Genomic DNA, 23,363 nt, shown 5'->3' with positions numbered 1-23,363 from the left:
GCAGAGCTGAACTGGTGATCCCCATTTTCCTCCGGCCTCCATGACTCCCTCCGCCTCCGGTTTCTGTGAGTATTCTTAGTGTATATATTATATAATCTCTCAAAAATCTTAGTCACTGTAGCTTCACTGTGGCTTCATCACCATCTCTCGCTTTCTCTCACGAAGCATATAGTAATCGAAGAAGCTGATGAACCGACTGGAGTTACACCGAGATCAAGGACGACGATTTCCTCCCTATTCTCCAGCCGATTTCGGTCGAGATTTGTGTCATTTTCACCCATCGGTGTGGTTTCGGTTTTGGACGAAAAACCGCACTGATAGGTCGGTTTTCACCTCTAGATGTTTGCACGCTCCACGATTATATAATTCAAATCAATCCAAAACCAACATATACTAGCTTAGTTGGAACTTGAGACACGTGTCTCTGGTTCATATTGGGACCCATGTCGTATGTCCGAATTTGAATGGCCCAACAAAAATCTTATTACTCAAATAAAAAAGGTGAATAAATACTTCCACCCAACATTTCATTCATTGAAGAAGTCAATAGACTTTAGTGTTCAGAAATTTATGAATTGTTTTGAGTCACGTTCTCTTCTGCAAGTTGTTTTTAGAGATTTTTTTTGGAGTAGCTCGATGATTTTTGTCGCTTAGAGAGTACAACAACTATAGTTTAAGAGGAAAGTAGTAAAATAGTTAGAAAAGTTTAATTAAGTCGATTTGGTGTATGGCAGTATCCGAGTTGTGTGGCGGGGCAACGATGATGTGTATATCAAATGCGTCGATTGGAGAGAGAGAGGGAGAGAGAGAGAGAGAGAGGAGGCGTTGGTGAATTTGGAAAGATCCGAGGTTGGAGAAGAAAATGGAGTAGAATGTGCTTAGTTTGGATGGCATGTGGCCCTCATCTCAGGGCACCGCTTGTCTAGTCTTATAGATCGGCAAGCTCCAGTTTTGGCTGGCGTGTAGGTCGGAGAGGTGTAGAACAGAAAATTATTAGTAAAATTATATATATATTTTTAATTTTTTTTAATAATTAAGAATATTAAAAAAGTACCTAAAAGAAAATAATAATAGAATATAAAATTTCAAATACACTGTATAATAAAAAAGTAGTAAGTCTATCATTATCTATCTCGTTTGTAAGTCTTGTCCTATCAATAAAATAATAAATGATATAATTTTTCTATTAAAAATATAAAAATTTGTGTACATTTACTTTTGTCTATTTTTTATTCCTTCAATTAATATAATTGGTTACGTTATTTTTTTTAAATAGAAAATAAATATTTTAATCAATTACATCAATAAAATATATAAAATATACATAAAAATAATTTTATATAATATAACTATTTATTTAATTTTTAACTTTAATTTGTTCTGTTTGGTCACATAAAATTCTTATATGAGAATTTTGAATTTTAAAATTAAATATTAAAATATTATATTTTAATATTATTATTTTAAAATTTAAAAAATAGAAAAAAATTAAATTATTTATTATATTTTATATAAAAATTTAAAAAAATTATATCTAATTTTACGTTTGTAATAAAAATTTTACGTGCCAAACAGTACTAAAATCTCATTTCGGCGTGCAACCAAACTTGGTTATAGATATAGATCCGTCGGGAGACTCTGACACTTGTTTCCCGGATCGAAAATCCATGCATTTTCTATTATAGTGCCCGCCGGATATAAATAAAGCAAGGAAATTACACGAAGAAAGGAAAAGAAACGTTTTTGTGTTTTTTTTTATTTTTGGGTTTGTTTTCTAAATTGTGGGGTGGAGAAGCTATAGAAAGGTGGCTCTCTTCGTGTGTTTCGCTTTTATCTATGTCTGTGCCTGTCTCTCTCTCTCGCACGCATGGTTTAGACATCTTCTTGTTAAAAGAGAAATTTCCTAATTGAATCCCTTTTCGGTTCCCAATAAACACCACCTCTGATGTGCTGCAGCCGCTAATCTAACCTCCATGTTGCCTGTTCTTCCCAGGGTTTATTAATCCGGCCATTTTGCCTGCTCTTCTAGGGTTCCGATACCAAAACTGGAATTGGAAAGATGTAAATAGGAAAAAAAAAAGCAAAAACGGAAAAAAAAAAAGGATCCGGGACTCAGAAAGTTTATTTTCCCGTAGGCGTTAGTGGTTGTGAAATTTATGCAAATCTATCTCGTATATGCCTCAGGGCCGTGATTTCAAGTGCTGGAGGTGTTTTCTTTTATTTACCATTCGTTTTGTTTGTTTCGGTTGAATGGCGAATAAGATGGGAGTACAATGCGAGATCTCGCTCGGAGTCGTGCTGCTCCGCGGTGGTTATATGTTTGATTAGCGAAGACCGAGCTTTGGATGTAATGGTAGATTAATATTTTGCGCTGAGTAGAGCAAGAATCTTGGTCTTAAAAATGCATTTCGCAAAGCTCGATGACTCTCCTATGTTTCGCAAGCAGGTCCCTCCTCTCTCTGTTCTTGCATGCTCACAGCTGAATTATCTTTAATTGTATAACTGATGAGAGCACGTTCCAATGCTCTGTTTGCCGTCTGGGGAAATCTAGGAAAGTCAATAGGAACTTTCGAATTTTACTATTGAAGATTACCTGTATGTCTATATTTTAGAGTTTAAAGTTTTAAGGAAATTTGTATTAATTGAACATATCTGAGTAATATGAAAATTATGGTTGTAAGAGTTTGCAGTTTACTTGATTGTAATTGTCCGTAATTGTTTACTTGTTTAACAGTTCGTGAAATTTTTTATATTTGCTTCCGCGATGCTAAAATGTTTAGCCTAGATAATATTGCTTTGAAGCTTATTAAGAGCCTATGGTATAAGTCGTACAACTTTATATGTGAAGGCTGAAGCTTCAAATATGATACGATTAGAACTTTGAGTTGGTTAATTTCCTTCTATAGTTTTGTTTGCCGGTAGCTTGGTCTAGGTATTGTGGCTACCCCATGCAGTCATTATTAATGTTTAGTTGAGTTGAGTCGAGTCAAGTCGGTGGTGGAAACACTCCTGATTGTGAGAGATTGAAGGTAGAGGCTCTGTGTCAACTTCATGACATTCCAGGTTTGTATTTTTCAAATACTTGAAGCAAATTGTTAATGATTTCTGAAGATACCATCACTGTAATTGAATTTTTAAGTTGACATGGTATCCATGTCTGAGATGGATAGCATATTTTTATCAACTGACTTCCTTTTAACATGGTTGAAATAATTTGGTGGAATTTATTGCATTCATGATTTATACACTGCTCTGAAGTATTGTGGCTTGTTGATGATTTCTTGTTAAACAGATACAAAGCTTGGAGGAAAGTGCTGAATCATTAAGGGAGCGAAGTTTAAAGTTTTACAAAGGGTGCCGAAAATACACGTATGTACACAGTTATTTATTTTTTGATTAGTACCTATGTCCACATTTATAAACGTGTTTCTATATCATCCCTCAATAATTTAATTCAAGCTCTAGTACTTACTAAAAACAAAATTCAAGTCATAGATTCATGTTATAGAAAGTTTTCCAAATTTTCAATTGTCTAGCTATTGCTTTCATTTTGAATAAAATTGTTGACAATGTAAATTAGAATCTCTACCTAGATCCTGTTTTTGAAACTAAGCTTTGTTTAGCGGTTTCTGAGTCGCTCCTGATGTTTTTGGTTGCATAAGGTAATCTTTGCTATCCTATGGACCTTCAGTTTGTGAGGGGTTTTAATTGCATTTTTTTGTCCTCCCACAGTGAAGGACTTGGGGAGGAATATGATGGGGATATTGCTTTTGTGGGTGCACTAGAAACTTTTGGTGGAGGGCATGATGATCCTATTAGTTTGGCTTTTGGAGGTATGTCAATTTGTTCATGCTGGGCTTTATTCTATATTCTCCAGTTGCTAAATGGTAATTAACTCTTTGCCTTGACAGTTTTTAGAGATTGCACTTTGATACTGGAATATCCATGATTCATGGCTCTCAAATTGCTGATTGAGGTGTCTACTAATTTAAATTGAATTTCTATGCTGCTACAGGCCCTGTTATGACCAAATTTACTATTGCGCTGAGAGAAATTGGGACTTACAAAGAACTTCTTCGATCACAGGTGAAAATCCTGAATTGTTTCTTAAGAACTTTCAATCCTAGCTCCTGTACATGATTCTTGATTAGTTTCCTACTGATCCAGGTCCCAGGGCATTGAATTTTCAACCAATGCCATCTCATCTCCACTTCCTGTTCTATCTTTTGTTATAGCTTTTACTTGCTAATTGAACCTCAAAATGTGTTTGACTTACAGTCCATACTTACTGGCTTACGTTGTCAACTGTTTTCTCATGCTCCTCTTGACTTTCACGAAGTCGAGAAAAGAGAAGAAAAGTGTAACACCCCCTTCCCTAAGGCTAGGAGTGTCACGTGTTTTCATAAAATATAGCCCGGCAAGAGATTTCACATTTAATAAAATGCAATTAGCATTTATTTCATAAAATAATTATTTAATAAAAATGTCTTCCGAAAATATTAAATGAATAAATTGAACAAATTCACGTCATAACAACAATTTATTCTAAGAAGTCTGGGAGTTAATTGATTGCTCCATCTAGTCTTGGCCTGCCTGCTTCTTGTCATCATCCTTAGCTGGGTGGTTAAAAACATGAAATAAAACTAAAATGAGTTAAGAAACTCATCACAATGTAAACATAATAAACGTAAGGTTTTCATAAAAAATTTTATGCTATCCTAAGTTTAGATATGTATAGAATGATGCATAAATTATATGATCTTTATAGTTCTAAGTCATTATGACATTCATATAGGTACATTATCATTATTTTCACGTCATGCCTCCATTGTATTCGATTATGGTGCCACTCATTCTTTTATTTCCAATCACTATGCACCTTTGACTGAGAAGAGCCGCTAGAACCTAGTATATTTGTTGTTGCGCCCTCAAGGAGAGCATATCGTTTGTGATTCTATTTTGATTGGATGTCCAATAGAGATTCAAGGGAGGATTCTATGTGCAAACTGATCGTATTTAATATGTCCGGATTTGACGTGATTATGGGAATGGACTGGTTGTCCCAGAATCGTGCATTTGTAGATTGTTTTAATAAGAGGTAGTCTTTAAATCCACGGATGGAGAGGAGTTTAGTTTTCAGTCATCGCGAGGAAGTTCCCCTCCTCGTGTAATTTTAGCAATGCAGGCCACCCGACTATTGAGACAAGGGTGCACAGGAGATCTACGCCGGTAGCGACTGGGATCTCCTTCGAACGTGGTGGTGAAACATGAGATGAAGGAGATGCGGTAGGGAATCATGGTGGCTGGATGGCTCGATTTGTTTACATGAAACAGAGGCTCAGTTTCTAAATTTGGGTTTGTGTTGTTTGTTGTGTGTTGAGGAGTTGGCAGAGGGAAAAATATATAGATGAAATATGTGATCAAGTCGGAGTGTTTTTCTGAGAATTTGGTGGGAGGGAGACTCGGTGATCATCAAGAATGGAGGGATGAGGCATGGAGGAAGTGGTCTTGGGGGGTTGAGTTTAACTGAACTAGGATTTTGACGGATTAAATCTTGCTTATCCCATTCTATGCTAATAATCACATTAATATGATCTAAACAAATCTTATTATGATTTAAAAAGAATTTTTCAGCATCAATTCAACTTCAACTTGTCTTATTGCCTATAAAATGGAAGCTAACTTGGACCTTTGAAAATTATAAGTCATGTGTACCTTTGTAAAACTGCTCTAGTTTTCTTTGTTTTATAATTTATATTTTACTGCGTTTGTTATTCTTACTTTAAGATTTAAGGACGATTAGAGAGAATTCTGCAAAGCATCATGTAACATGATGCATGGTTGAAAATGTTTGTTCCGTCATCTTTTTCACATATAGTAGGGTGAATTTATATATAGTAAGTTTGTTGTCTAAACAATGATCAAGTTTTGTGTTATTGAGAAATCTAAGATTTTTCCCTCCCTCCCTCCCTCTCTGTGTGTGTTTCCCCTCAAATAAATTATTTCTCATGTATTTTTTTTTTGATAAGTTATTTCTCATGTATTTTTTATTTACTGAGTAGTCATTATCTTTATTTAGTTAAATATTTTCAATTGCTATTATGTTACAAATAATCTTCTTGACATGCTTTAATTGTTTTTTACCTCTCAGGTTGAGCACATGATGAATGACAGATTACTGCAGTTTGTCAATATTGATCTGCACGAGGTCAAGGTACTGTGAATTGTTTAACTCTTAGTGCGTTTTAGATATACATTATAATAACCTTTTACAAGCTATCAATTTGGATATGGTATAATACTTAAGCTTAGGTCCAACAACAGAAATTTCATGTCTAAACGCAATTTGATATTACTTAGTTAAACTATCTATTGCTTCCACCACTTGTGGCATGAGTAGTAATGTTATCACATCTACATAATTGTTGATCTCGTGGTCACCTCTTTAGGTGGGGGCATTTGGTCTTGCATTGGCTTTATAATTTTCATTTTCCTTATAATCTTCTACAATAGGAGGGTGGAGAAGAGTCTCATGAAAGCTGAAACTTTAAAATTTTGTTATATTCTTTTATGAATAATTTGGAATGCAGGGGAAGCTGTTTATCTGTTTGTCAGCTTGTGCACTTCATTCTATTGGTGCTGACCTGTACTTACCCCCATTTTCGTGTTGAAATGAAATTCTTTGGATCTTACTTCAGTCTAGAGCCTTAGGCATGTGCAGAGAATGCCTCCTGTTGAGCTGTGACAACAATTTTTCTATATGGTATATTCTTTTTATAAGCGATTTATGCAATGAGGTTTGAATCCCCACTCAAGCTGAGGGGTGTAATGAGTCTAGTCTGGTTCGGTTTAGTCTGGTTTGGGGTCATGGACCGAAAATTTTGGTCCATCCTTTTTCTGAATCGCTATTGGTTCAGTCGGTTCATATGAGCTACACATTTATATGGTCAATGGTGATAGATTAGAGAAAATTATATAATTAACTTATACAACTACTATATAAATGATATATTATATATATAAATATTTAAAAAATTTATATGTAAGTGATTCTGTCGGTTTTGGTCCGGTCTGGTCCCAAAAAACCACACCCCGGGACCGGACTGAAAACCAAATTTTGGAGGCACCATGTACCGAGACCAAGTACGGGTGAATTCGGTCTGGTCCGGTCGGTTTTTCTTGTCCAGACCAAAAAATTTTCACCCCTAATCAAGCATGTCATTTATCATCTTAAGATTTCCTTCTAGGTGTGAGACTTGTGTCAAATAGAGAATTTTTAGACTGGTTTTTAATATTTATTGTTGCAAAGTTGGTTTAAGGGATCTCTCTTAGTGCAGGAAGCACGGAAGCGTTTTGACAAGGCTAGTATTGTTTATGACCAGGTGCATCCCTTGTCTTGAATTCTTAATAATTTTGTTGTTCTAGTTGATGTCATCTGCATGCATCTCAGGAAAAACTCCTCACAGTTATCGTTTCTTTATTAAAATGAGTCTATGTTCATACAGCATTAGGTTGGCTAAAAGTGACTTTTAACTCTAGTTTCATCCAAAACCCTTGCAGCATTGCTATTTTGTCATGTTCATACTGTCGTAAAGAATGAGGTTCTAAGTTTGTGATTTATAAATGTGATTTTTCCTCTTTTCTTTGTGCATCTTGGAATTAAATAGGTTTTCTTAATTTCTTAGGTAGTAGTGAATAAATCTGGGTCATGCATGTTGATACAGCAACAAATGGCTAAACTGCCATCTTCTTTCAATAATTTCACCATGGAGTTGGATATTTGAAGGATGTTTTGAGATGAATGATGCATGTGATATTGTTTTGGTGAGTAATGTTTACTTTTTCATATTGCTCATAATGACACAGGCTCGTGAAAAGTTTCTGTCCCTGAGGAAAGGCACAAAGACAGAAGTGGCAATTGGTTTAGAGGAGGTATCGTGTGACATTAGTTTTTTGTTTTTCACAGAACTGGAAAGTTTCCATCTTTAAATTCTAATGTAGTTTCAAGAAATTCCAGGAGCTTCATAATGCAAGGTCTACATTTGAGCAAGCTCGTTTCAATTTGGTAATTTAATTTCTTGATCCTTTCTTTTACCAGAAATGAATGTTCCCATGATCACTGAAACCCGACTACTTGATCTTGTATTAGTGATTCCTCCTAGTCCTAGCCTTTTATGAATTAGATCACTCTGTCCAGGTAACTGCACTTTCTAATGTCGAGGCAAAAAAGAGATTTGAATTTTTGGAAGCAGTCAGTGGGACAATGGATGCACATCTTCGTTACTTCAAACAGGTAGATGATATGGCTGGAACTTTCTGCCCTTTTCACATGTTTTGGCATAGATATGCTCATCTTGAACTTTTTACTATATGTAGGGATATGAGTTGTTGCATCAAATGGAACCGTACATTAATCAGGTATTTTAAAATTATGATGAGTAAAAAGTTTTAGTAGGCTTTCATAGCCTGACTTGGCAAAATGGTACGAGCATCTCTAGGGAGTGCATAAAAAAGAAAAGAAAAGCTTGTGCTGTAGATGCTGGGATTGTTAACATATCAAGGCCATGTGAATCTGACTTTAGGAGGAGCAAAATGGGAATAACAGTTTTGTCTGGCCAATTCAAGATAGTGGGGAATTGGAATATGGTTCATAAGCTGAGAGAATTCATACATTTCTCATGTTAAATATTGTCTTGGCATGGCAATTTATTGAAATTTGTGATTTATTGTTGTTTTCCAGGTCTTGACTTATGCACAACAGTCAAGAGAAAGGTCTAACTATGAGCAGGCTGCACTTTCTGAAAGGATGCAAGATTATAAAAGGCAGGTGGATCGAGAGAGTAGGTGGTCTTCCTATGGTATGAACAGATCTCCTAATGGAGATGGTATACAAGCCATTGCTAGAAGTTCACACAAAATGATAGAGGCAGTCATGCAGTCTGCTGCAAACGGAAAGGTTAATATTATTTTTTTAATTTATAAAAAAACTGTCTTTAAGACTATCTGTGTTTTCCAATTTACATTTTCTCATCTTTCTAGTTGTTTCCTATTTCTCTAATGCTGTAAGAAATTTCTCAGATTCAAACCATTCGACAAGGTTATCTCTCAAAGCGTTCCTCAAACTTAAGGGGTGACTGGAAAAGAAGGTTTTTTGTTCTTGATAGCCGAGGAATGTTGTATTACTATCGGAAACAGTGCAGCAAACCATCTGTAAGTATTTTGTTATGGTATTAGTCATTCTGCATATTGGTTGAAGTCTCTGCTGGCCAACCACTCTTACCTTTCATGCTTGTGTTTTGTTCTATCTTTTAGGCCTCTAGCAGTCAACTTTCTGGTCAGAGGCATAGTTCGGAGCTTGGTTCTGGACTGCTGAGTCGCTGGCTTTCATCTCATTACCATAGTGGTGGGGTACACGATGAGAAATCTGTTGCTCGTCACACAGTGAACCTGCTTACATCAACAATCAAAGTTGATGCTGACCAATCAGATCTTAGGTTTTGCTTCAGGATCATTTCACCTACAAAGAACTACACTTTGCAGGTTTGACTCGAGGGGTAGCATGTCCTTGTGGCTTTAGGTTTTGTTTTATGAACTTCAAACTTTCAGAACTAAAAATTTGCTCGATGATTCTGACAAGAGGATGGTGTACTTTGGAGGGTTTATGTTTGGTAAAAGATCCTCAATAACACTTATTTATGCTTGTCAGTGCAGGCAGAGAGTGCCCTGGATCAAAAGGATTGGATTGAAAAGATCACAGGGGTCATTGCTTCATTACTTAGTTCTCAAGCTCCTGAGATGGTAATTTTTATTTTATTTTTTGAAAAATCACGATTGTGCCAATTATATTCGTCATTGTTTAGAAGACTGAAGGTTCCACCATATTGCAGTGTCCGTCTGCTAATCTGATGGGAATTAGTCATTATCGGTCTGCAAGTGAGAGTAGTTCGTTTGAAAGTTCTGACTTTGATCCCTGCACAGTTGAAGAATATACATCAGAGAGGAGCCATGCTACTGCACATCATGAACGCCCAATAAGAAATATGCAACCACAACGGTCCTGCATAAAAAGTGAGAAGCTAACTGATGTATTGCGAAGAGTTTGCGGAAATGATAAATGTGCTGATTGTGGTGCCCCTGAACCAGATTGGGCATCATTAAATCTTGGTGTTCTTGTTTGTATTCAATGTTCTGGTGTTCACCGTAATCTTGGGGTGCACATATCGAAGGTAAATTCTATTTGTCCTTGTTTCTGGGGCAAACAATGTGCTACTGACTGAAATTTCTATAGCTTTGCAGAATCTTTTATCTGGATGCTCAACGATGAACATACCCATAGAAGTTTCACATGAGTTTACATATTATCAGATACCAGTTAATCTTCAAAATAAGTTTCTATGCTATAGTTCTAGTGGTCATCTTTAGACTTGTAGTAGTGTTCTGTGACTTGAGTGCTGGTATTGCATGTAAGTAGGACTGCTTCAAGATATTTTGATGCTTGTCCCAAACTAAGGTCCAACTTCTATTATCATCTAACTAGAGAAGGTTATGTAGCTCATACAATTGAGACAACAGGGACGTAGATTTACTGTTGCATTGCTGAAAACAAGTTTGCTCTTTTCTTATTTTATGCATCCACGCCCTTTTGCCTTCTATCCATGTACATCCCTCCAAACATATTGTTAGTTTTCTTGTTTTCCTTTTTTCTGCATTGACGGTCTCAGATTCTTAGGAGATAGATCTTTTGATTTGAAAATTCTAAAAGATAATAGTATTATTAATTTTTATATGTATATCAAACTATTAACTCTTCAATTAGATGATTAATTATACTCTCAAATTTCTCTGTTAAAAGAATAGTGTCTAGGTCCCACTCTTGTATATGTCCCATGTACTTAGGCTCTTTCTTATTCTTATTTTTGATCATTTTTTAAACTGATATAATAAGACAAAGAAGCTGGGAAATCTTCCCCCTATGCAATTGATGGACTCTGTTTTAGACATGATAATATGGGCATGCATTATCCCATGTATGGTTAAATTGAGAATCAAAGAGAATATTGAGTAACTCATTTAGCGGGAATTAACCCCCCCCCCCCCCCCCCCCCCCCCCCCGGGGCTGCACTCATATATATTTGAATGGTTGTGATGAGTATCGTTACAGTTGGATAAGCTTCTGTTTTATGATGGTATGCTCATTTGTGTTGACCGCTATTGCAGGTACGATCTCTTACACTTGATGTCAAGGTGTGGGATCCTTCGGTTATAAGTTTGTTTCAGTCTCTGGGCAATACATTTGTGAACTCGGTCTGGGAGGAACTATTGCAATCAAGAAGTGGCTTCCAGCTTGATCTCGTCCCTGTGGGGTGAGGAATCTAATTTAAGCATTGAAATAGGATTGTTTAAGCTCCACAGAACTATATTATTTTTCTTAGGTATACTAACATTTACTTTTTTTGTTCTGTTTTTGAAGCTTATACGAGTCCGATAAATCACAGTTGATTTTTCTCTGTAAACCTAGTCACACTGATTCTATATCAGTGAAAGAAAAGTTCATCCATGCAAAGGTGTGACAATCAGGTCTTCTATTTTGTATTTTCATTTGAGTCGCTCTCTTTTAACCAAAGATAATTGCCCGTGGCTTGTGTAATGAGATACGTGCAGTGATGTTAATGCCTTTCCCATGAACGTCATAATTACATCTTAATCTTGTTGTTGGTGACAATTTTCCACTGTAAATAAAAACATGTACATGACCGGATTTATATATTTTGATCTATTTTAACATTATCTTTTGTCGTTAGCATTGCATTTTTTAAGTGTATGTGATATTTTTTATTAGGCTTTTTATGTTTTTCTTTAGAGGTATTGCTAGACAACTCATTAGTTTTAAGAAATCAGCTCAGCCAACTGTTGATATCTTAGAACTGGAAAGATAAGGAAATACTTAGAATATGTTTGATTCACTTGTAACTTGTTTTTAAGAGTAGCATAATGCTATGGAACCAACTTCAGCTTGTTTTTGGTTTCTAAATGACGATTTTCTTGAGATGAAAATGATCTATATGAAGTAATAGCTCCAGATGGTACTGAATTGCATAAGTAAATCAGTCGGTTTTCATCTGAGTTTGTTATTAGTTCAGTAAATTGAGGGCCATGGATGTTATTTTTTTCTTGTGACTTTCAAGGAGAGAGAGAGAGAGAGAGAGAGAGAGAGAGAGAGAGAGAGAGAGAGAGAGGGTAGTCAGATTGCATGCCATTTCTCTCTGGAAATCTCTTAGCTGTCTTGGAGATGCAATAATGATATTTGAAAATTCTCAAATGTCTGTTTTTTTGTGTGCATTATTAAGGTTATGCACCCTGTGCTACTTGCAAAGTTTTTAGACTGCTGTATAAATATTTTAAGTGGTGGATGTTTTCATTTGATCACAGTATGCAGAAAAGCTTTTTGTTCGCAAGTCAAAAGACAGGCAATATCCTCATTTAGTCGCACAACAAATCTGGGAGGGTGTGCGTGCTAATGACAAGAAAGCTGTATACCGTCACATTGTTAATTCTGAAGCTGATGTGAATGTTGCATACAAGCAAACATCTTGTGAGTCCTCTTTAGCAGGGGATTCAATGGAGAGGTCCTTCACTAGTTCTACGAATTTGGCAGGTACAAGTGAAGCCCTGAGCCTGGAGAATCTAGATGGATGCACCCTGCTTCACCTAGCTTGTGAAACTGCAGACATAGGCATGATAGAACTCCTCCTACAGTATGGTGCAAACATAAATGCAACTGATTGCAGAGGCCAAACGCCACTCCACCACTGCATTTGCAGAGGCAGGACCACATATGTGAAGTTGCTTCTTACAAGGTGCGTTTATCATTATTGCTTCTGTGAGTTTGTATGCATTCATAGAAGTCGTTCTTCTACCTCCTATGGTTCTGGCCTCTTTTTTATTTTTATTTTTTTTTTATTTTGGTGTTTCATTTTGTTTTATTTTATTTCAATCCATTTAATTTTTTTACTCCGCGCTACTTATAGAATACCACTAAAGGGTTTCTAATGTATTGGCAGAGGAGCTGATCCCCGAGCTGTAAATTGCAAAGGTATAAATCCGTTTGAGCTAGCAGTAGAGTCAAACTTCGGTGATAGTGATGTACTTGCTTTATTAGCTTACTCAAATGGATAAGATTCTTTTGAACAAGAAATTACTGAAGGCCAATTACATTAAATATGGGTAATCGAAGAGAGAGATACGATTGTATTGAATTTTGTGTAATTATTGACATAGTATTTACATTGAGGGTATTCCACTATTGTTTTTTGAGGATTTAGAGTGGTAGGTCGGTATGTCTACTCCCATTGGATTCACTGCAAATCAGTCCCCGGATATGTAGTTTAAGACAGGTGCCTTTGGCCAGAGTCGAGCACTGGCAGCCTTTCAGTCAAGGGCTTTGTAAGGTCATGTGATTTTTGTTCATTCAGTTTGTTTGCTCCCTCTTTTGTGAAAGCTGTGATGATTTAATTTTTTATTTTTATTTTATAAAAAGTAGTTGTGATGAAATGGTTCGAGGAATTGTGTATTTGTAAATTGGTTTGTTTTAACGAGGCTTTCAGCTTTGTTGTGGCCGCAAGTCTTTCTTTGAATGCACAAATGTCTCTTTGTACGTGGTTTGGAACAATGCTGTATGTCGTGCTGAAAAAGGTATGTGTGTGCTTTTGTTCGTTCTTTTATGGGTAAATTTTTTCAGAAGATCCTCATCCCGTTTTATTATCTTTATATAAGTAACAATTATCTTAATAAATAGGGACCATCGAACTGAGTCTCCAATGACCGGTGGCTGATATGACATTTATAGCATTTGTGTATCTAAATTTTTATTTAAAATAATTAATCGAAAGTCATTTTATTTATCTTAGCAATGACATTTACAATGCATTCTGCATCAGTGCCTCGTAAAAATCTTCCTAGAAACATACAAGCAATATTTCAACCCATTCAATTGTAGGAAGAAAATTTGCAAATTAGTTGGAGTCTATTGAAAATTTGTTTAGGAAGAAATTAGTTTTGTGAGAGTTACTTGAATTTTAAGTATTTGTTTGACGTGGCTCATCCATAGAACCTAAACTTCTGGGAGAATACAGCACTGCCATGACCTCCTACTTAAGTTGTAGTTTTATTTCTGAGAAATCAAACTTGTGGCATGGAGCTTACCCACACGAGTTCTCCTTTACCACTTGGACTACCCATGGGCGTGTGAAAAAAAGTTATTTTAATCTTAATTTATATTAAAAATTGATGAATATGTTTTGATAATTAAAATATATTGAAGTAGGCAATATTCTCATATTATTATTACGTGATTTATGATTGAGTAATGTTAAAAATAGTTTTAGGGTACGAAGTTTCGCCCAATATTTCCAAAAAAACAATAAAGTTCATCACAAAAAAGTTGATTTTTTAAAATGTGTTTCTAATTTTTCTTTATTTTTTTAATGAGAACATGAGAAGTTTGTATATTCAAAAAATGTATACATCCTTAGTAAGGTGTGCAAAAGAACATTATGAAAGCTTTACTATTGAAAAGAAAAGTAATGTTATATATAGTTGTAGAGTGCATAATAGTTGCACAATCGCTTTAAAAAAAGTTATTTATTATTAAAAATTTATTTTTTTAGTGAGTCTCGTATTTATTTATTTATTTCAAAAAAATTACGTGGCTCTTACACAATTCATGACTGTTAATATCATTTATCTAAAAATAAATATATAAAAAAAAATATAAAAGCAATTGTTCGATGAAAGTTAAAGAAAAGATAAATGAGCATTTCTCCCAATAGCATTTCTTTTTTTTAATTACGTGATTAAATAAATGTGCTTTTTTTTATTGATGTTGTAATTTTTTAAAAATGTATGAAGATATTAAAAAAATGCATCAAATAGAGATAGTTAGCCTTCTTGATAGACATTATCGAGAGCCACTCTAGCATCATCTTAAAGAAAAAGAGAGACTTTATTTAGGCAGACAGTAAAATTACTTTATCTTATTTTATTTTATTATTATAATTTTCTTAAATTTTTACATAAAATATAATAAAAAATTTCAACTTTATCAAATTTTAAAATTATAATAATATTAAAAATAATATTATAATAATATATTATTTAACTTTTATCTCAATTTTTCTAATAAAAAATTTCAACTTTATCAAATTTTAAAATTATAATAATATTAAAAATAATATTATAATAATATATTATTTAACTTTTATCTCAATTTTTCTATTTACTGTCCGGCCACGCCTAACCTAATCTTCGCCAGAAGACAGTGGCACTTGCATCAGCATAAGCATGAGAACAAACTCCAGTGGCTTCCCTTTCAACGATCCTGATCATATCTTAACTAAGCCAACGGTCAAGATCCTCGAAGCCCCCCTCGTTTCTTCCTGCACACAGCTCGATGTCTCTTCGCTTTCGCACCCCTCCCTCGTGATGGGGACGCCCGGCCAGCAATGCTTCATCCGACATGGCACTGGAATCCTACACGTTGTACGGTATATCTCCTAAAGGCGGGACGCCCCAGTTTTGTGCGCATAGAAATGGTCAGGCATAGACACTATAACAGAGAGAGGGAGAGACCGAGGCAAGGCAAGGCAAGCCAAAGTTTCATTCGGGGTTTTGTTTGTATTTCGAGTTTTCTAGGACGATTATGGTCGTGGTAGTTGTTGGCGGAGGTGGCGAATCTCAAGTCCTTATGCTTTTGCTAGTTTAAATACTAAAAAAGAAAAAAGAAAAAAAGAAAAAAAAGGGTTTCTAGGTGCCCTGTTTTGATGTTGCTTATCAATCTTTATCTTTAACAGAGAAAAAATGTATTTTTGGGGGCCCTCAACTCGGAGCTAATCAAGCAACCACACCTCTTTGACGGTGAATCTTTATGGTATTTTGTAAAGAGTGCAATTTTATAGAGGTTTAGATTTGCAGATTCACCTTCAAGTTCAGATTGGTAAAAAAGGCCGTTTCTTCATGTGAGAGAGAAGTAAAGATGGAGGGACTCCAAGAAGAAATGATTCTTTGCGATTTTCCTGTGAAGATTTTTGGGTCAAAATCCATTTATTTTGCCTTCTTTTGATCTGCTATACGTGCCAGTCTTAGGCACTTCGAGCTTTCTTTTATGGGATTGAACATTTGAAGCGCTTTGAGGACTCGGTTGAAGGTGCCATTTTTTTATCAGATTTCCAAGCAAACTTAATTGGAAAGGCCCGCAAAGGGAATTTTGTGAGCGTTTTGTGATTCCCATTGCGATATTCAGGCACCTGAAATCCTCAAAAATAAAAATTAAAAAACAAATGAAATAACACCGGGACATCATCTAGCTTAAAGAACTCTCTCTCTCTCTCTCTCTCTCTCTCTCTCTCGGTTCTGAGCTCTTTGGCTTGGCACGAAGGAAAATGGAGAAAAGAGGAAAATACACCCACTCCTTTAACAACGACAGGTTCTTTCCTCTTCTTTTGTTGTTGGTCTCGTTCTGCTTTCACCACGCCGCTGCGTACTGCCGAGAGAAAACGACTAAGCACATCTCCTCTCAGCCTCCACCACCCAAATTCCAAAATGGGCTTCGAAGTATTCTTCTCAGCATTGCATTAGGAGCACTAACCGGTTTCCTTGGTGCCCTTTTGTTCGCTCTGATAGTCCGCAGCGTCATCCGGTACCTCAATCGGACCCCACTTCTCAAAGGCCCCGTCATATTCTCCCCCAAAATCACTCCCATGACGCTCCAAGCTGCTCTCGCCAATGAAATCCATTTGTTGGGATCAAGCTCTAATGGGAAATACTACCGGACTGTGCTCGACAACGGGCTTGTCATCGCGGTGAAGAGGCTCGAACAGTTGCCGACCGGTTCCCCGGAGAAGTGCCTGAAGAGAATGATACAGCAGGAGCTGGAAATGCTTGCCAGTTTGAGACACCGAAATTTAATGAGCCTAAGGGCTTATGTTCGCGAATCCGGTGGTGGGCTTTCTTTGCTTTATGACTATGTCCCGACTGGTAGTCTCGAGGATGCAATGCATAGAGTTAGAGATAATCAGTTGCAGCTTGGGTGGGGGCTGCGCCTGAGGATTGCAGTTGGGGTTGTTAAAGGGCTTCAGTATCTTCATTTCGATTGTGACTCTCATTTTCTTCACTATAACTTGAAGCCTACAAATGTGATGTTAGATGCAGATTTTGAACCCAGGTTGGCGGATTGTGGGTTGGCTAAGCTCATGCCCAGTTTGGATAGAGTAACTTCGGGCTACATTGCTCCGGAGTGTTTCCAAAATTGCAGGTGATAATATATAAACTTTCAGAGTTGAGAGATATTAAAGCATATCCCTATATACAAGATTTTTACGTGAAGCATATTCATTTCCTTGCTATTTGTTTTCTTGTTTCTTTGAACACTTATACCTCAGTGGGTTATGTACCGTCTCTTATTCTATTGAAATTACCAACTTAGATTCTGATATCTACATTGAAATTAAACTTGGTAGAAAAATTTTAATCACTCGTCTTGCACTTCCAATTAACTAGTGGTATTTTAGAGGCATTCTTGGTTTGTATGGTCAATTGATGCTGTCAGGGTTTTGGGATTGTACTTGGAGAATTTACATTCTCCCCTCTATGTTGCTAATCTTACAATTGGGGTTGAGGACCTGTTGTTTTCCATGGCCCCATTTTTCTGGTTGCAACTGAGTCTGAGATTTTAGGTTGTTTTGTTTTGTATCAAACATGTACCAATGCATGATGGTGGATATTTTGGTTTGAAACAGGTATACTGATAAGAGTGACGTTTTCAGTTTTGGGATGATATTGGGCGTTTTGTTAACTGGTAGAGACCCTACTGACCCATTCTTTGGAGAGCCGGCTAGTGGGGTGAGTTTGGGACAGTGGCTTAGGCATTTGCAGCAAGCAGGGGAGGCACGAGAAGTGCTAGATAAGAGTATTCTAGGGGAAGAAGTGGAGGAAGATGAGATGCTGATGGCAATGAGAATAGCTGTCAAATGCCTATCAGACGTTCCTGCAGACAGGCCTTCCAGTGATGAGCTTGTTCACATGCTAACCCAACTACACAGTTTTTGAAGGAAATTTAAGTAAACTACTGATCACCAGTTTTCTGTAGATTTTTGGAATTGGAACATTGGAATTTTATGCTTGAAGGGATCATGCCTACAATCCATGTGTAGCAATCTCTTTTACAAACTGCAAATTGATCCTGGTGTTGTGGCTGTGATTGCTGCATCTTGTATTGTTTAGCTTCTTGCCTCTTTTCAAATCTGTATGATTATTCTTATCTTAGCATCTAGAGGTCTGTACATAACTGATATTTGATAGTGAGGACATTGGCATGCGAGAAAATGTTTGAACCGAGAGGATGAGTCTTTGCTCAGGTAATTATGCCGAGACATTTGTATTATTATGTTTTACATTCTTGGTGATGGTGGGGTTTGGTTGGGTGTCTTTATTGGACAATACTTTTTTGGAATCACGGATCGTTTTTTAACTTGACAGCAATTCTCTTTTGCTTTAACGCATTGACTGTAGGACCAACTCAACAGGGAATCTCCTTGTGCCTTCTTGGTATGTAGCATTCAAACCATAAAAACGACAAATAAAACTCCTCTCAACTTCATTGTATTAAACAGATAACAGCATTTAGAAGTTCTCACGTTTGCGTCCTTTGCATTTGAGGCTTTAAATCGTTCATCTTGTGTTCTGATCTTTGTTTTTGGGAATTTTCGGCTGTGAGTTTCTGATCCTGAAACAGCTAAAAGGAGCAATAGTATCAATTTAGCTTGTCTTGACTAAAGTCTGACAAAATGTATTCTCCTGCTGTGTAAATGCCGAGTGGGTGAGAGTGGTTAAAGAGGTCATGCATCTGGGACGAACTCAGTCATGGAAACTGTGGAAAGGAGCATTGAACTGAATCGTGGGGGATAGAGATAATGGAGTCCTTTTTCTAGTTCTTCGAAACAGAACGGGCTCGTTCATTTTTATAATTATAACTTTTTTCATTTCCAAAACTCCAAATGCATGCACACGAGTTTGCTGAGATTTCCGGATCACCTCCTTGTTTTTATTTTCTCTTCTGTTTTCCCCCCTCCAAAACAGGACTCAAAAAAAAGTTTGGGGTCCCATGAGACAAGCTAGAGATAGGGGATGGGTAGATTTCAAAACGGTGTGCTCAAAACGGTGTGCTCACAGCTCTCACGTAAATCCACAAGAAAGTAGTAGTACGTAAGTTGGGAGTAGTTCCAAAAACCTTTGCCACCTCATCTCTTCAAGTCAATGTGAAAGCAGGTGGGAATCAACTTCATCCAATGCATCAAAGTGTTGGTAGCTTTCTCCCTTGCTCCCCGAGACACCCACAAAATCCCATTGTAGGTAGACTTCCTTAGTTATGTCCCCCAAAACCCTTTCGCCAGTTGTCCCAGTTGATTAATAAACAAGTCTTGCGTCAAACATTTTGTAAAATGATGGTTCCACTAAAAAGAATAGTTTTATTTTATCTTTTGAATGGCAGTGTACTGTATAGTCTAGATAATGATGATGCCCTTAACTATGAAATTAAATATGAACTTCGTTTCCGCAGTATTATAAAATCATGATGTTTGGGCTTACTTACGATGCAATTTCAAGGAATTAGTTACGTGCACGTTAAAATTTGAACGAGACAAATGTGAAACGGCCCAAGTTCTTTCATATGAACACTCAATCAATCCCTTTGGTAATTCCATATGCTAAATTTCGATAGACTGAATTTAGAATTACTCTTCGCTGTCAAACAATGCTATGCACAACATTTCTATTCTATTTATTAACGCCTAAAAAAGGTACAATAGGTTGGAACGAGAGAAAGAGTTATTCTTAGCTCACTATGACGATTTGAGCCTCAATCGGTGTGGTGTGGAGCCTCCGGTGCAACCTTAAGGTGTCTGTGTGTACATTTATAGTAATAAATAGAAAATAAATACAGAAAAAATTAAGAGAGAGACACATAAATTTATATAATTCGACATATTACCTACGTATACGTGACGTTTGAGGGAGATAACCGATTATAATATGTTTGTTTTACAATCTCTTATAACCTTTAATCCTCATTATACAATAAATATTAGAAGTCTATTTTCTAGTGGAGGTCTTATTTATGGAGCTCTCATTATGAGGTTGAAAAAGCTCCTAAGAAAACTTGGCCAAAAAGTTCCTGAAGTCGTTTGATTCTCTCTCCTTTATCTCTTCTCTCTCTTCCTTTATGTCTCATCCTCTCTCATTTGATGTCATATTTTTCATTTTCTTCTAAATACACAGCCTTTTGTCCCCTCCTTTCTCTTTCTTCCCTCTTGACGAAACCTCCCAACTTGGATAGTTGGACTGGACCTTGAAAATATTATGAGTCTAGTATATTTTATCTCTTCTATTATTTTTATCATATTATATAAAATGTGATACTTTTATCACACTAAATGATTTTTTATATTTTTAAAAAATAAATATAAAAATTGATGGACAATGATACCTAGTCGTAAATGGAATGAAATTGTAATATGAGTGTGATGATTAGATACCCCAGGGCTGGGAAAATGCATGATCTGTCTCGCTCGGAAGAATCCCTCCACCATATACGACAGCAGTCAGCTAGAAATAGGCAATGAGAGATGATTTAAGAGACAATTAGTAAACAACTTTTGTACAAATTTTGAAGTTTCCTATGTTTGAATTTAAAAAATATTATTTTATTATATAGCTTAAAATAATTATGAAACGGCTGTATTTTGTCATTACTCACTAGCAATATATAGCAACCTTGCATACGGATGTTGGGTTTGTCCCCATATATAATATATATATATATACATATTATTAAATCACGACTTGTAATCAAAATTTAAATTAATAGAAATATATATATTTATTTATTTTATATTTTAACACTCTTCTTATGTGTAGGTCAAAAATTTCTGTCGTAATATCATATTAAATTACTACTTATTTTATAAATTTAAACTAATAAAATAAATTAAAAATAAATAGATTTTATTATTTATTTTAGATATTAACATACGGCGTAGGTAGGGCTGTAATCGAGTCAAGCCGAACCGGTCTTTGATTTGCCAAACTCAATTCAACTCAAAATACTCGAATATTTTTTTTATTCTTTATTCGAACTCGATTCGATAAGTTAAACTCTCAACTCAAGCTCGAGTTCGTCCCACAAACGAGTTCAAGTCGAGCCGAGCTAAGTTTGAGCTCAAATTATTTATATTTTGAATAAGATTTAAAAATTAATAAATTAAATAAAAAAATCTAATGTTGAATTTATACAACTAACAAGTAGAACCTCTATTGAATTATAAAATTTAAAAAAATTATAAATTATTAATATTTAACTAATTGATATTTATCCAAAATAACAATATATTATATGTCTATATATATATTATTAATACATATACTTAATATGATAACATATTTCTATTCATATATGATTCCCATATACTAATATATGAAATTATTAAATTTTACCGACTAATTATTATACAAATTATAAAATATATCTATGAAGTATATTCACTATATAGACATAGGTAATTAGATTACATATTATATATTTAATTATAAAAGTAGTATGCTTATATTATTAGATAATACATATACATATGTATATATACATAGGTGTATGTATATATATTGATCAATATATAAATGAGTTTTAATTTAGTCGAGCTAACGAGTCGACTCGAGCATAAACGAACGGGCCATAACGAGCCTTAGTCAATTCGAGTCGAGTTTTGTTGAGTATGTGTCTTTTACAAATCGAGCGGATATCTATTTTCACGAGTAAGCTTTTTTTTTATAAGTCGAGTTTGATTTGAGTTTAAACAAATAAGTACTGAGCGAGCTAACGAATAGAATGATTTATTTATAGTCCTAATAGTAGGAATATTTATAAGTAAATTCTAGGCCTATATAGTTCCTCGGAGACCAACGGCCACGGGCTACAAGTTTTTTTATTTGCATTGTTGGCTGATCGTCTAACATTTTCACGGCTGATCGTCTAACATTTTCACCACCTTAATGACTTTACGATCTCTGTGTAAGGTACTTATGTTTACCATTGAGGAGATAAAGTATTCTAGGCATATTCAATGACTCGGTGTTCATTGCATTAGCCTGTCTCGTAATTCCTTGTCAAACAAGTCGTTGAACCATATATTATGATAACATTATAAACAATGATAAAGAAGGTCGACAGGGAGACATGATAAATAAATAATGAGATCTTCTAAAGTTCTCAATCTATATTATATATTTGAGATTACCTTTCTATGTGGAAGAAACCAATGTCTATATATGCACAAGGCATTATATTAAATTTATTAAAGCAAAGTGAAATTGACAGTCATGATATACTCAAAAGTCTTATATCTTATTCAAATATATTCTCGAATCTTAATCAATTTAGTACCGTTGTGTAGAATCCAATTCCTTAAAGTTTCAATCCTAGACTAGATATAGACATCTAATGTAAAAATGTTATGTGTAGTCATTTTTACACACTCATTTATACTCTATTAATGTGATTGACTGTGTCATTTTGTTAATATAAAATAATCACTTTGACCAATCACATCAATATAGTACGTAAAAAATACATAAAAGTGACTGTATATAACAAAATTCTAAACCAAAAGTATTCTACTTGAGTCAAAGTTCATGTCGTGCACGGGTCATGAACTCACTTTAGTCCACCTTTATATTAGAACGTACAAGAATGAACATTAATGAATGGTTCAATCCAAATTAAAATATACACAACAAGATAAGAATCGTCCCATGCATTGAGGGGGAAAAACCAACATATGGTGCCAATCGGGAAGCATTTTCCTTAAGAATATAATATTATCAAAAACACTTTCCCAGTTGGATGTATATTCCATGCTTTGTCCACCTACCGGCTTGCTTACGAGTCATGGTCATTTGGGTATTTACATCCCCCCCCCCCCCCCCCCCCCCCCCTTTTTTTTTTTTGGTGCATGTGTTTGCTTTGTCGATGCATGTGGTTAGTTTAGAGTAGTATTATAGATATAAATAGATTGTATAAAAATAAATTTATAAACTGATCTAATTTTATGTGAAATGTACGATAAAATGAACTTTATAATATGATGTCTATGTTAAATTACGTCATTTTGTGAATTTACTTTTATATAATCTATTTCTAACTAAATATTATATTAAATATGCTATTTTTTTTCTTCTCTCTTTATATCATTCAATTTTAAAAAAAATACATAAAATTAAGAAATTAAATCATACCAAACCCAACCCTACGCTTTAAA

At 35.2% G+C, this 23,363-nt stretch overlaps 2 protein-coding genes across 2 annotated transcripts; both read left to right on the top strand.

The window, feature by feature from the left end:
• Positions 1 to 1,701: 1,701 nt before the first annotated feature.
• On the top strand, positions 1,702 to 13,563 carry LOC122313136 (ADP-ribosylation factor GTPase-activating protein AGD3-like). The gene is made up of 19 exons (XM_043127880.1): positions 1,702 to 2,446; positions 3,293 to 3,369; positions 3,733 to 3,833; positions 4,016 to 4,086; positions 6,152 to 6,214; positions 7,338 to 7,382; positions 7,867 to 7,932; positions 8,018 to 8,065; positions 8,198 to 8,293; positions 8,377 to 8,418; positions 8,741 to 8,956; positions 9,079 to 9,210; positions 9,313 to 9,540; positions 9,712 to 9,798; positions 9,888 to 10,226; positions 11,218 to 11,363; positions 11,471 to 11,564; positions 12,430 to 12,857; positions 13,062 to 13,563. Exons 1-19 carry the CDS (start codon positions 2,402 to 2,404, stop codon positions 13,174 to 13,176), a joined length of 2,439 nt encoding a protein of 812 aa, XP_042983814.1. The 5' UTR covers positions 1,702 to 2,401; the 3' UTR covers positions 13,177 to 13,563.
• Positions 13,564 to 15,296: 1,733 nt separating this feature from the next.
• On the top strand, positions 15,297 to 18,508 carry LOC122313137 (inactive leucine-rich repeat receptor-like protein kinase CORYNE). The gene is made up of 2 exons (XM_043127881.1): positions 15,297 to 17,308; positions 17,793 to 18,508. The coding sequence occupies exons 1-2, from the start codon at positions 16,437 to 16,439 to the stop codon at positions 18,100 to 18,102; spliced, it is 1,182 nt and encodes a 393-aa protein (XP_042983815.1). The 5' UTR covers positions 15,297 to 16,436; the 3' UTR covers positions 18,103 to 18,508.
• Positions 18,509 to 23,363: the final 4,855 nt, after the last annotated feature.

The sequence above is a fragment of the Carya illinoinensis genome, chromosome 6 (assembly GCF_018687715.1).
Source record: "Carya illinoinensis cultivar Pawnee chromosome 6, C.illinoinensisPawnee_v1, whole genome shotgun sequence".
In the NCBI taxonomy this organism is placed as follows: domain Eukaryota; kingdom Viridiplantae; phylum Streptophyta; class Magnoliopsida; order Fagales; family Juglandaceae; genus Carya; species Carya illinoinensis.
Note: the sequence above shows the minus strand (reverse complement) of the source record. Positions and strands in the feature narration are given on the sequence as shown.